A 13,896-nucleotide genomic window follows, 5' to 3' on the forward strand; every position below is an offset into this window, starting at 1 on the left:
TGTCTTTTTTTTCCTTCCAAGTTATTGCCAAAAATTATTTGGAAACCTTGTGGTCTGTTTCTGTGCATTGTTCTCTTGGCAGGAAGAACTGAATAAGCACAGCTTTCCCACACCGAATGTTGAGCTTCAGGGCTGTTTTAAGGGCTTTTTGTTGTTGTTGTTGAATGAATGGAGATCTTTTGAATAGGGCTGAAAAACAAAAGATGCATTATGCATTATGCTGATTGTGCCCTGTGAATAATGTGGTAAGAATGCCATAGATAAGGATTAGAAAGACCATCTGAGAATCGAGATACTATACATATTTGTTGATTATTCCCAGATGTTGTGCATGCATTTTCTTCTTCTACTCCATAATTGGGGCTATGAATAATTCTGTATGTTCACCTTGTAAAATGCCCCCCAAAATAAAATCCCTGGAATAGCACAGGAATTGTCTTGGAATCAGGCTCAGGAACATTGCATGTTTGTGTTGTTTTGTTTTAATGTGGATAGTATACTTTGCTCATAGACGCATTTTCTGGGACTAAAAAAAAAAAAATTCTGTTTGAGATATTCATTTCTGGACTTTTAGGGAAACAGGAGTTCTAAATTCTGAGAAAAGAGACAAAGGCTTCTTGGGGGAAAGAGGGTAGTTAGAGGTAGTTTGTTTGTAAAGCATGCTTTATTTAAATAGGAAACCCCCACACCTGGGAGTAGGGGGTTTTCTGTTTGCATCAGGCATGCAGATGGCAGGTAAACATCTTGATAGTCATTTGAGTGTGATAAGGATCACTCAGGTGGCTGTGGATCAGGGAGTTAGTTGAGGGACAACAGTTGAGGTGAGCAGTTAAGTCCACCAAGATTAAAAGGAACACAAAGAGAACTCATTTGTCTCTTACATGCAGCACGTGAAGTTAAAGCACAGAATTTAAGGATACCTGTGCAGTCGGAACTTGGACTTTTGAAACAAAAAGTACTTATGAGCAAGCTGATAGGTTTTAAAGTGTTTTAGAAACTAATATATGAACATGAGACTTCCTGAAATTTTGCAGTTGGATAGCATGGATTAGTGCCAGGATTGCCATTCATATGAAATTGTGATTGCCACGGTTATTGCAGAAAAGTGAATGATAAAGGGGACTTTGCAGCCTGGCAGTGCCACGTATTATCTGTGTAAACTTGGGAAAAGTAAATTCGTATCCCTAAGCCTCAGTTTTCTTCTCTATAAAATGGGGGTAACAGGAGCAACATTGTGGCACAATTCTAAGCATTCATACTCCATGTGTTAGGGATTGTTTTTATTTATAAGAAACTGGACTATTTATAGTGGCCCTCCCATCCTTTGTCTTATCATTACAACAGCCCAGTGAGACTCTCAGAGTCTTTTTATTCCCAGCTTGCAGATGAAGAAACCATGGCTCATTGAGAGAAAGAAAAATACTACATAATAAACCATTCTGCATTTTTTTCTGATCTTAAGGAGCATAGAAAAAAATTAATGTGACTAAAATAACTCCCAGCAGCAAGCAATTATTCTTATAAATTAATTAAAATACAAAATGTTAAGTGTGTCAAAGGACCTAGGATATTCTCTCTCTCTTTTTTTTAAACAAAGTTAATTGCGCTTATGTCTTTTTCCTAGAGAGGAATATAGAAGTAGCATTAATTTACTTTTTACTGGTTCCTATTGATAGGAGCTCTAATCCACTGCATAGATTTAAATTTTAAAGCCTTATCTTCCTCAAATTTCTCTCAGCCCCAAGAGAAGAATCGGGTTTGATGTTACAGATATTTGCTGAGCAGAAACCTGAGTCACCTGGGGGCTGGGAGTTCCACAGTGTGCAGAAGCCAGCCAGGAGTTGATCACACTGTCCCTTTACTCCCTTTGTGTTCTGGATGTTGGCACCTCTTCCCTTGTCTTCATCCCAGACGGATACACAGCCCATAATTATATTCTGCATCCATTGTGTGGAAGACACAAATATGTTTTTCATTGTGTTATTTTTAGTAGTCGTGTTTCTAGCCAGGGAAAATACTCTATTAGTTCCAGAGTTTTTCTAGCGACTTTTCTAATTTTTCCATGTTACGCTATTTGGAATGATTCAGGTTCCGTACTGCTGCAAGGAGGGTCTTTTAGCAGAAGTCTTGGGTGGGCCCATCAAGTGGGATTCTAATGGACAGCTTTTGACAGACATCTGAACCGCCAAGGCTGAGCCCATTCATTGGCAGATAACCTCAGTGGTCAGATGAATTCGGCTGTGAGGCTGGCTCCAACTCTGGTTATCTTATCTCAAGGGCAGATCTAGAAGTCTGAAATCAAATATGTATTTCATTCAAAGTTTCAGAACCGCAAATCAGCAATTGTGAGGTGGAAAGAGAGCCAGGAAATCTAACAGCAATAGGGTACCAATATTCCAAATAGGTTGGAATCACTAATGAACATTCTTACTCTTTTTTTTTTTAAATCCTGCAGACCATGCTTTAAAACTCCATTGAAACTTCATATTGCACATACTTGTTGTGGTGATCAGAGATCTCTTTGGTCAGTAAGCAGAGATGAGCTCCAGAAGTGCACTTTGCACCAGGACTTAGGGAAGACTTGGGTAGTCAGAGGATCCCTGCTCAGGGGTTGAAGAATTGGGTGGCAGGCACTGGAATCCGGGATCCATTCCTCATTCATAGCATAAAACCCCTACAGGTTTGTTCATATTCTAAATAAATACAGCATCTGAATTTTAAAAGTTTCTTCATAAAGGAGATAGCGATCTTTAAGTATTACATTATTCTCTTGTAAAAAAAAAACTGTTTTGAAATTCTCATGTAAGTTATTTGTAAGTCATTTCTTCAAAAAGAAAGAATCTCCCAGTGCCAGAAATGGATCTAGAAATTTCTCTCAGGCTGGCTGTTGAGGAATCAGAGAGTAGAAAGTTCTCCTGAACTCCATCAGAAACACCCCCAGTTTTACTTTTGTGTGTGTGTGCAGGGTCTCACATGTACCTAGCAAGTGCTCTAGGCAGAGCTACACCTGCAGCCCTGAAGGCAGGATTCTGTCACTAAATCTGCTCTCCCTCATGGTTTCATAACCAAAGAGATAAGCCCCAGCTTGGTTCATTATGACAGTTGTGTGATGTTAGGGCAGCTGGCGGTCTTGAGACCTGTGGGATGTCTTGGGAAGAGTGCAATCAGAATGGCTTTAAGTGGGCCAGGATGAGCTTTATCCTAAAGACAGGAAACTCTGCTGCTTTTGTTTCCAGAAAACAGACCAAATAGGCAGCAGAAACAACATTCAGATGCCCAGCTGTATGAATCACAAAAGCAAATGTAAAATATTATGCATGTGGACAAAACCTTAACCAGGGCTTACTGAAAGTAGCTAATTTAATGGGATACATGAATTCTGTCAGTCAGTACAGGTTGATGTTAGCATCTGTTGGCTCTGATGGCCCCAGAATTCTGCATTGCAGTTTAATTTCACAGCTCGTTTCTATTGTGTGATTTTACCTTCCATTCCTTTCTGTTTGCTCATGATTAAGCAAGTGAAGTAAGAAAGGTATTTCCCACTCTTAGTTTTATTAGGGCTGGTAAATGCAGATGATCATGTTGACCATAAAACTAATGGTGAGAGTCCTCTGCACTGTGGGCTTTCCTGGGCTCTTTGCCCCTGCTTTGTTGTGATCAAGTAAGATGAAGAAAGCCAAGGCCCAGTCACAGAGATGCTCTATAGGACTGCCACATGGTGCCATAGACTTTTCCGAGAGGACTTTCTTTGACCATACTGTTTGCCATTCAGAAGCAAAGCAGGCTGCCGCCTCCTGTTTTGGAATGGCTGAGAGAACAGAGAACCAGATGGACCCTTGGTCATTTTCTCTCTTTGACATTAAAAAATATTGGTGGATACCCCTCAGAATATCAAGGAGGATGTCAGGTCTCATTTACATAGTAGTCATTACTAAGAAAAACATGCTGTAGCCGTTATTTGGCTTGTCATTCCAGAAGGACAGGTTTGTTGTTTTGTCATTTTGCACTGAGAAAGGTTATATAAACTCCTTTTTTTTTAACTGTATTATTATTTGGTTCCCTTCTCAGGTTAATTTTTAAGACTCCAGAAGAAAGCAAATTCCAACCAATTGCTTCATAAAGGACAATTTTCAGTTTCTTCTTTGTGGGGTGTGTGGGTGTGGATGTATGTGTTTATGACTTCGAGAATAGCACAAACTCTTATTTAAAACTCTTCTCTCTTCAGAGCAATTATAACTGTGGCTCCATAATATATTAACTTGACCCATTTTTAATTGCTCTTTAGATTGCTTTTTTTTTCCTTTCCCTATTATGAATAGTACTGCACTGATCCTCTTTGGAACGATGCACATGTCAGCACATCAGAAGGACAAATTTCTTGATGTCAAATTGGATTACTAGAGTTGAAAGGTATCGCCCAATTTTCTCTATAAAAGACTCACCAATTTATCGTATCAATAGGAATGTCACAGAGGATGTTCTGGCACATTCATGTAATGCAGTTCACTGCAGTCATGGCAATACGTGAAGGAGACCCTCCATCCACATATGGACACATAACTAATCATGCTACACAAGCAGTATGAGCTACAGAGCAATATAGATAACAGGATCCTATTTATTTTAAAAAGGGTCTTTTTAAAAGGTCTTTAAAAAGGTCTGTAGGACCCTATTGTATGAGAAAGCATATACATTTTCTGTATACTTATCTAGACCTTAAAATTTCCTAAAATGATGTCATATCATAGAGAGGAACTAGCAAGCTGTGAGAAGCAAGTTTTATTAATTTCTGTATTTCTCTACTATGTACATTTTTACCACAGACATGTAATACTTTGATACTTAAAAACTAGTTTTAAATGAAACCAATTATATAAAACTATAATGCACTAATAAAAACATAAATTAAAAACAGAATACAACTAGTTGCCCTGGAGTATAGCATGTGTTCTTTTGAGGTAAGCCTGCAGTTTCCAGGTAGGCTGAGAAAAGTGACTTCATGTCATGTATCAAAGCAGGTGTATGTTTATACTGGTGGAGTTGTCCCTTCAAGAGGGAAGCAGGTCTCTCCTCTGTCCTTCTTTATAGAAGCAGCCGCCTCTGATGTCTTCCCTAAATGAGTTTATTCCAATTAGAATCCCTCCTTTCTAAACAAATCCTGTTTTGCATTCCAAGTATCAGGTGTGTTTGATTTAAATGTTTTTAAGTTGCTGGTACTTTTCAACAAATACAAAAACTCATCTTTGTAGGGCAGGGCATCTTTTGACCCAATGTACAAAATATCTCTTTATAACTAAATCCCACCCCTTACCAAGGTACTAAGAATCTACTGTAGATAAAGGCTGTTTAGGTTTCTGTAGGAAGTCCAAACCTGTATATTGATGATTCTGTTTCCTAAGTGAAAATAACAACCGTTTTCATATACAGAATATTTAGATTTGCAAAGACTGTTAAGCTCTTTTTTGTTTACCACAGAGCAAGTCAAGAATAGAAGGCACACTGTCAGAGGATGTCTTATGAAAGGAAAGAAACAACACATGTTATACTCCCAAATCACCAAGCAAAGTCTTAGACGTGGTTTTAAACTCCAACTCCTCTTTAATTCAGATGCACAGAAAGCAGTCAAACCTCAAGTGTAGGGGGTTTGATTTGTTAGCACAAATCCCAGTAACTATCTTCACTGTAATTAAACTCTTCTTCCTTCCTCCTTCTCAAAAGCTACTTCTGAAACTTTGCACTTTCCCTAAATATAGTATTATTTTTTTAACTTCATAAAAATCTCAGTTCTGCAACTTACTGCAAATATTTGCAAAAGGGGAACACATATAAAATAAATGCCTCTTAATATAGTGTTTTGTGAATAAACATGCCTGGCATTAGTTGGTTAACCTAAAAATTAATGAGAAACAACTCTGCTTAGAGGAAAAGAGGGTAAAACTGTGGCTGTGGTGTGCAAATCAAGGGAAAGCTGCAATTTAAGTAATTCAATTAAAGAGAACATAATTACCTTAGCCCCAGGTTGGAGGAAGGTCACTTTTTAGTCTAATTGAACTTTTTCTGAATCTTTAGAAAAATGGGCCAAATTTGCTATATCATAGATTATCTACAATATTTTCTTCCTCCACATATTAAATACCATTGGCTATGTAAGACATATATATCCAAATCGTATATTCCTTTTTGCATTCTAATGTAATACAATAAAAATTTTCCCTGTATGCATTCAAATCTTTGCAAATAAATATGGGTACTAGAATCTCCATATTATATCACTTGCTATATGTCAGAAAGTTTCACACAAGTTATTTCAAATATAATTCTTTTTTTAAAAAGTTCTTATTTATATGTATGAAGAGAGACACATGAATAAAGCAACTAAGGTTCAGAAAAATCTAGAAACTTGATTCTTTAAGCAAAGGAATAGGGATTTGAACTCAGCAATTCTGATTCAGCCTAGGGCATTTTTTCTGGGCTCCCTGAGGGGTGTGCTATGAAAACTGTGGCTCTTTTTATGAGGTTGGATTTCCAAACACTATAATCATGCTGGGAATGATTTACCACATGCCTTTGTAGCCTGAAGTTCTCTTTGGCACCTCCTACCTTTACTTTTTTTTTTCCATTTCAATGACACACCAGAGGGTGGAGTTGAGCAACCTGATGGAGTTGGAACAGCCATCCTTTTGCTACTGATTAGGAATACTCTCAAAAAGGGAGGGAGGGAAGGAGAGCTTAGCTTAACCCTAAAGTCAAGCCTAAAGATTACTGGTCAGGAATGTCAAAAGCATTTATTAAGCAACCTTCTTCCTGGCATTTTAGGAAGAAAGCCTCACGCACAGATCAAATCTCTTCCTTCGGAAACCTGTACTCTGTGAACAGGCCCTCAGATTTCACCTCAAAGAAAGAACAATTGACAGTTCACGGGATTTAACAGCATGGCGCCATTCATATATTTTGAGCAGTTGCAATCATGTGGATTGCAAAGTGCTTACTGGAATTAGAGACAAATGGGGCAACTTTCAGAGGTTTAGACATAAGAATAGATTGGCAGGTATCTGTCTTGGGGCCAGGGTCTTCAGAAACACCTGCTCAATGACTTCTGCAAATTTCAATAAAACACTAAAATGTGGTTATGCGTATAGCTCAGTGGTAGAGTACACACTTTGCATGCTTTAGGGCCCTGAGTTTGGTCGTCAGCACTATAAAAAATAAATAAAAGAGTCAAAACGGACAAAACCACTAATGCTTTGAATGGCTTAGAATTAGGCATTTTCACCTAAAAATCAAATTTCTTACATCCTGACCAAAAAAAAAAAGAAAAGAAAAAGAAAAAAAAATCATATGGTCAAGAAACACCATCAGAATCTTTGGTAGCACTAAGTAGCAGCCGCCCCAGTAATATGGGGATGTAGACTCCGGGGTGCACTTTAACCCCCCAGTCTCTGTCCACACCTGCTATCCTTACCTGTTTGATTCTACTATAGACTATGACCCTAACCTAATGTTTTTGTAGGCTTTCTCCAAGAAATAGTGCAAGAGATGAGAGGGATCTTACCTTTGTTCTTGGCCAGACTTAGCTTTAAGAACTGGTTCTACCACTTACTATTTGTGTGGTCTTGAGCAAACCTGATCTAAGTAAGCTTCCACTTCTGCATCTGAAAAAAAGGGCTGAGAACTCCTACCCAGCAAATTGGTTTGCAGATCAGAGGCCTTATATGAGAAGTACTTAACACAGTACCAGGCATGTGGTAGAAGCTCAGTACATGGCAGCAAGTATAATGGAAACATCTCCTGAAACATTTTGTGAGAAAAGGTCAATTTCTGCCCAATCAGTGACTTAAGTTCAAGGTGGAAAGGTTCTTTGAATATATGATGGGAGTCATCTTAATTTCATGGAGAAGAATCCAAAGTTAGAAGAGTTGACTAGTACAAGATTACTCCATTACTTAAAGGCAAACGGTTTCAGAACCAGTGGCTTTGACTTTCCATGGATCCATGAAAAGGCCTTAGAATGTGGCTTTGATGTTTAACTATGTGAAATTATGCTAATTGAATTTTAAGTGAAAATAATTTTGAATAACATTAAGATGGTACAGCAACATGTGATCTGTTTGATTTAGGAAAAAAAAAAAAAAACTCAACCATTTATTCATTTAGCACTGAAACTTTAGTTCAAATAGGTCTTGCACCGGACACAGGGAATACACTACATGAGATGACAGGATCACTCACTTCCTTCACAGAGCTTAGAATCTAATGGGAGAAGGCAGAGAAGAAAGCATAGTTCTCCATCCTCATCCATGGTTTCACTTTCTATAGTTTCATTTCCCCTGCTATCAACTTCAGTCTGAAAATATTAAAATCCTAGAAATAGACAATTCAAAACTTTAAAATTGTATCACACTCTGAGTAGCATGATAAAATCTTGTACCTGCCAGGATGTGAAATGTCCCTTTGTCCAGTGTATCCAAATTGTATATGCTACCCTCCCATTAGTCACTTATTAGTTATCTTGGTTATCAGATTAACTACCATAATATCATATTACTTGTGTTCAGATAACCTTTATTTTACTGACTAATGGCCCCAAAGCACAAGAGTCATGCTGGTTGGCAATTTGAATATGTTGAAGAGGAAAAAAATATATATAATAGTTTATATATTCAGTACTATCCATGGTTTCAAGAAGCCACTGCTGAGGGGCTTGCCATGAAGGAAATAAAAGAGTTACATGAGAAAGAAGCCAGGTAAGAAAACAGGCTAGGCAAATAATGGGCATGTTTTTCAGGAAGAAGAGTAGCAAGTGCATGGACCCCAAGGCAGGAAGAGACTTGTCTGTTGAATGACTCAGATGACATGAAAGAGGCAGCTGTAATTATAAAGCCACAGTTAGGACTTTGGAGTGCATTCTTTGGGTAGTGTGAAGATTTTAAGTAGGAGAGTGATAAAATATTTTTAGCATTTGTTCAAACAGTACACAGAAGTTCCTTTGAGTGGGTTGGGGGACACTTCTAACTAAGCCTGTCCTCTTTTTGGTCTCTGTGGCTGTCCTTAAAGGAGCCCTGTAGAACTAATTCTAGGGCTCCCCAAAACACACTGTGGGCAGATTACAGAATCTTGAGGAGATATGATTTGTGCCACAGGGTCTCATACCTGGTGTCCAGGAGCACAATGCATCATTCTTGTCATTAGCCCAAAGGCTAAATGTAGATGTATTTTTTTTTTCCCTCTAGTTCTAAATCCAGTCAGAGCAGGTTACTAAAATATTTCCTCTTCACCAAAAAAAAAAAAAAAAAGAAAAGAAAAAGAAAAAAAAAAGCTATACATTGATGCAGTAATGTGAAATGGGATACATTGTTATGAATCCTTGAGTTTGGATTTTTCAAGTGACATAATGGTACATCAAACCTTTGCCTTTTTATCTGCTCTCAGTGGGAAAAAAATAAATAATGTATATTTCAAGGAGCCAACTCTTAGTTTCTCCCCTGTCTTCGCTCAGACTGGGCAATCAGAATATACCCAGTGAAGGTTGGCAGAACAGATAAGCAATGTAGGCACTGGTTTTTGCTTTTGTTTTGTTTGTTTTTGGTGCTGGGCATTGAACCCAAGACCTTGTGCACATACTAAGCCTGTGCTTTATCACCAAGCTACACTCCCAGCCCCAGGACTGTGAGTTCCCACTAGCACCTTTAACACCTGGAATCCAGGTTTCTGACTCTGACCTTTGAACAGCATGTCTTGCTCTTCAGAAGCTGCCCTGTGACAGCAGCAGTCAGATGCTGTGGGTGACCCAAACCTCACTATCAAGAATGTGGTGGGTCTCAGGCATTTGTGTGTTATATCCCCCACCCCTTTATTCTCCTGTTCTAGAAGTTCCAAAATAGCATATTTTAGAGGCAGATATGGCCACAAGGGATGCAGACTCACCATGCGTACATGGCTGTTCAGGCTCAAGCAATTTGAACCAACACTGGCATTGAGACAGTTGGTTATTTGGCCACTTGATGATAAAGCCATGATCAAGGTTTTTTTTTTTTTTGGTGGGGGGGTATGAATTACATAAAAATCTGTCTCTAATCTCACATCGCTTGTGAATATTAACTGTCTCTGTATATACCTGCAAGCTGTAAGTGGCCCCTTCCCACCATTCTGTTCACTTTAATTTCTTCAGTGATTGGCATGTGGGTGGAGCCTATTTGGTCAGGTGTGATGTATGAAAAAGAGTCACATTCTTGCCTTCATTTTTATTTTTGGTTTTTTGTTTTTTGTTTGTTTTTTTTTGGTGTCTACATCCGGATTTACCTAAACCCCACCCCACCCAGTCCGCATCTGCATAGCAATGAAAAACCAGTATTTTCTACCTGTGAATCACACTTCCAGTCCTGAGCCTGTCTGTCAGGACAGCTTGCTGGAAGGAATGGGTAAGACTGAAGGCCGGCTAAGTGTGAAGGGGGCAGGTCCTGTCACTCTCGGGCCAGGCTCTTGACTGCTCTGAGAAGGTTAAAGGTCTGGCCGATAGCCACTACTGGATGTGGACATGGAGCCTCCAGTCTGTCCTCTGGGGGAAAGGCCACAGAAGGAAGGAGGGCTCATGTGTTTCTGCTGTCGGGGGCCCCGGAGTGCACCAGCCAGAAGCCAGGTACAGAAGTGGTGTGATTCAGGGGTGGGGGTTGCCTTCCTCTCTGGGGTCCCTAGCCTGCTGTGTCATGTTCCCAATCACCTGGGCGACTCACCTGAAAGTGGGTGGTTCCTGGCCAATTCTTGCTGAGTGGGAGCCAGAAAGGGCCACAGGTCACAAGGTTTCTTTTAAGTTCAGTTATGCTTCTCAGTGAGAGGATGATTGCTCAAAGCAGTTAAACCTTGTTTAATGATAATTAAATTGCTTTCCTTTATTCTGAAACATCTCTTAATTTTGCTGCACAAAGAAAGGAAGCATTTTTCTTTGATTCTAACAGACTATTTCTAGGTAGGGTGTAATCAATGCATCTCACTTTGCTGGACTCTGAAATCATGTGTCTGTGCTCTTCTGATTTGGAAATGCCATGAAAGTTAGCAAACCCAGTGCTGCCGGTGAAAACTTTTTAAGTCAAAAAAGCTGCTTTTTCCCTACTTCCTCTTCTCCCTCTGGTTCTGCCTTAACACTTTGCTTTTGTTTGTTTGCTTTTTGCTTTTTTTGTGCTGCTGGGGATGGAACCCAGGCCCTCCTACGTGCTGGGCAGGCACCGTCTCACTGAGCTACACCCCCAGCCCAAAGAATTTCTTAAACACACGCACTGCTGCCCTGGAACTGGGCTGCTTCACCTTTTCAAAGCGTGGATGAGGCTTGGCACGTTCCATCTTGTTCCTGCCTGACTTAGACACGGCATGAGGACGGTGTTGATCTGTCACAGTCGCCTACAGTCCTCAGAGCTCGGATGGTAGAAGCCTCCAGGCTTTCCAGTGCTGAAAAGTTCATCATCTGTCTTCCCACGAGGAAAATGTTTTGAGATGGTGGAGGCAGGGGAGAGACTTTCATTGAAGCCCACGTAGGAAAAAAAAAAAAAAAAGTAAAACTTCAAAAATAGAGAAGCCCTAGAACAGGGATTCATTTGACAGATCCTTGTATCTGATCTGTTATTTCATCGGCCTGTCTTCCTGTTGCCAGAATGAAGATGTTCTGGAAAGAAACCTTAGGAAACGACGCCTGGTTAGCAAGTTTCTTATAGGAACAGAGTGGAGAGAAAAAAAAAGAGTTTTCTTAAAAGAACTGAACCAACTGTGGTTTTAATAAGCCTGAGTTTTAAATTTTAATAGAAATTATGGGCAATATGGGGGTGTGTGTATGTGTATGTGTGTGTGCCTGAGTGTGTGTGTGTTGTGTTTTAGAGCATTTGAACATTTTGGTTAAGACTGTGCTGCTGCTATCTCAGGTTTGGAGGCTAATTCCGTGGCCTTGCATGCTTTGTTCAGACTTCTTTGGGCTGAGATGATACTGAGCAGGAGACCCTGGCAGCAGAAGGAGTTGGGGGTAAGAAATGGAATGTTGAGTTGAAGAAGAGTCACTTCAGAATAAGATACATAATATGGTCACAGGAAGAAAAACAGCTGCTGGTCATTTAGGTGGAGAAGAGAAGAAAGATCCAGTAACTTAGAAGGGCTATAAAGATATTTCAGACAGGCAGAGTTTGAGCCCATATAAATGTATAGAACCAAGATGGTCAGAAAAAAATATTTTTAAAGATAATATGAGCAGAGTGAGGTAAGGAAATACACAGTCATCATATTGGTGGCTGTTAGTCATCTTTTCATAGCTATGACAAAATACCTGAGAAAATCAACTCAAAGGAGGAAATATTTCTTTTGGTTCACAGTTTCAGAGATTTCAGTCCATTTTGCCTAGCCCCATCACTGTGGGCTGGTGGTGAGGCAGAACAGCATGTCAGTGTGTGTATGGTAGAGTAGAACTGCTCACCTGATGGCAGCTGGGAATTAGGGGGAAGACTGGGGACAAGATACAACTTTCAAGTACATGCCCCCAGTGACCTGCCTCCTCCAAATAGGCCCCATCTCCTAAAGTGTCCACCACTTTCCCAGTAGCCTTACCAGCCAGGGTCTGAGCCTTCAACACAGGGGGTACAGGGGCAGGGGACATTCCAGGTCCAAACTATAGAGTGGCATAATAGATGCTAAGGTTTATATATGATTTGTTCCCTCCAAAACTCACACTGAAACTTAATTTCCATGTTGTATCAGGAAGTGGGGTCTTTCAGAGGTGACTAGGTTGTTAAGAGGATGAATGCCTTTCTTGTGGGACTGGTTTAATCTTGAGGGATTGGATTAATTCTAGAAGGACTGGATTATCTACTGTGAGAGCAGGTTAGGGTTTTGGATCCTTGTGTGGCTTTTTGCTTTCTGCTATGAGTTGAAGTAGCATGAGGCCCTTGCTGGAGCCCTGCTCTTTGACTTTCCAGCCTTCAGAACCACGAGGCAAAGTAAACATCTTTCCTTGATAAATATCTCTGTGTCAAGAATATTGTTACAGCAAGAAAAAATGGACAAAAAAAAATGAGAAGGGTTAGGGTAAAGGCTTCTGCATAGAGACTTTAGTTCTTCTCCTGCTAGAAGAGGGGGTTTAAGGATATTCTGTTTGGGAGAGGCCATTCAGTTTCTACCTGGTTTTCTAATGGCTTTTTATAACTTTAGTGTATTGAGGAAATGGAAAGGTAGGTATCATTTATTAGAGAAACAGCTGGCCAGAAGCATGAGCTTCTTCTTGAGGAAGGATGGCAGGTAACAAGGGAATAGTGCTCAGAATTCCCCTAAGCTGGTCACATAGTACACAGATTCACAGACACCTGAGGTTAGCCCACATTGGATACAGTATCCTTCATGGGTTCCTGATTCCATCATGGGGTCCTAAGACTCTTTGCTTGTCAAAGTAAGACCACCTACTTACATCTTAGACTTTTTTTTTTTTTTTGGCACCAGGGATTGAACCCAGGGATGTTTAACCACTGAGCCACATCCCAATCCCTTTTTATTTTTTATTTTGAGGCAAGGTCAGCTAAGTTGCTTAGGGCTTCCCCAAGTTGCTGAGGCTGGCTTTGAAGTCGTGTGATCCTCCTGCCTCAGCCTCCTGAGCCGCTGGGATTACAGGCATGTGCCACCGCGCCCAGCTAAGTCTTTGTCCTGATCTGAGAATCCAAGTGAACTCAGGTCCAAATTTATCTCAGCGAACCAAAGATGTAAGAGCTAAAAGGTATTTTCAGTCTTCTCCATGTGACAGACGAGGACACTGAAGCCAGAAAGCTCCGGTGACTTATCCAGGGACACACAAGGAATTAGTCAAAGATGTGGAATTGGGAGACCTCCTGCCTCAGGCTAATGAGTTTGTGGAGGGAGGGCAGAAGGATATGGATA

The 13,896-nt window shown here is 40.1% G+C and overlaps 1 protein-coding gene across 20 annotated transcripts in view; it reads left to right on the plus strand.

Moving 5' to 3' along the window:
* Kiaa1217 (KIAA1217 ortholog) overlaps nt 1–13,896 on the plus strand; it is a 417,045-nt gene that overhangs the window by 152,802 nt on the left and 250,347 nt on the right. The window contains exon 1 of one of the 20 annotated variants that reach the window (XM_058578589.1): nt 1–10,636. The exons of the other annotated variants lie outside the window; for them this stretch is intronic. Coding sequence (XP_058434572.1) covers nt 10,535–10,636 — 102 coding nt within the window. The 5' untranslated portion in view covers nt 1–10,534. The remainder of the gene's footprint in view (nt 10,637–13,896) is intronic. 20 annotated transcript variants of the gene reach the window in all.

Source organism: Marmota monax, unplaced genomic scaffold (genome assembly GCF_021218885.2).
Source record: "Marmota monax isolate L192 unplaced genomic scaffold, Marmota_monax_Labrador192_F-V1.1 WCK01_AAM20220418_F8-fsc00072, whole genome shotgun sequence".
Classification (NCBI taxonomy): domain Eukaryota; kingdom Metazoa; phylum Chordata; class Mammalia; order Rodentia; family Sciuridae; genus Marmota; species Marmota monax.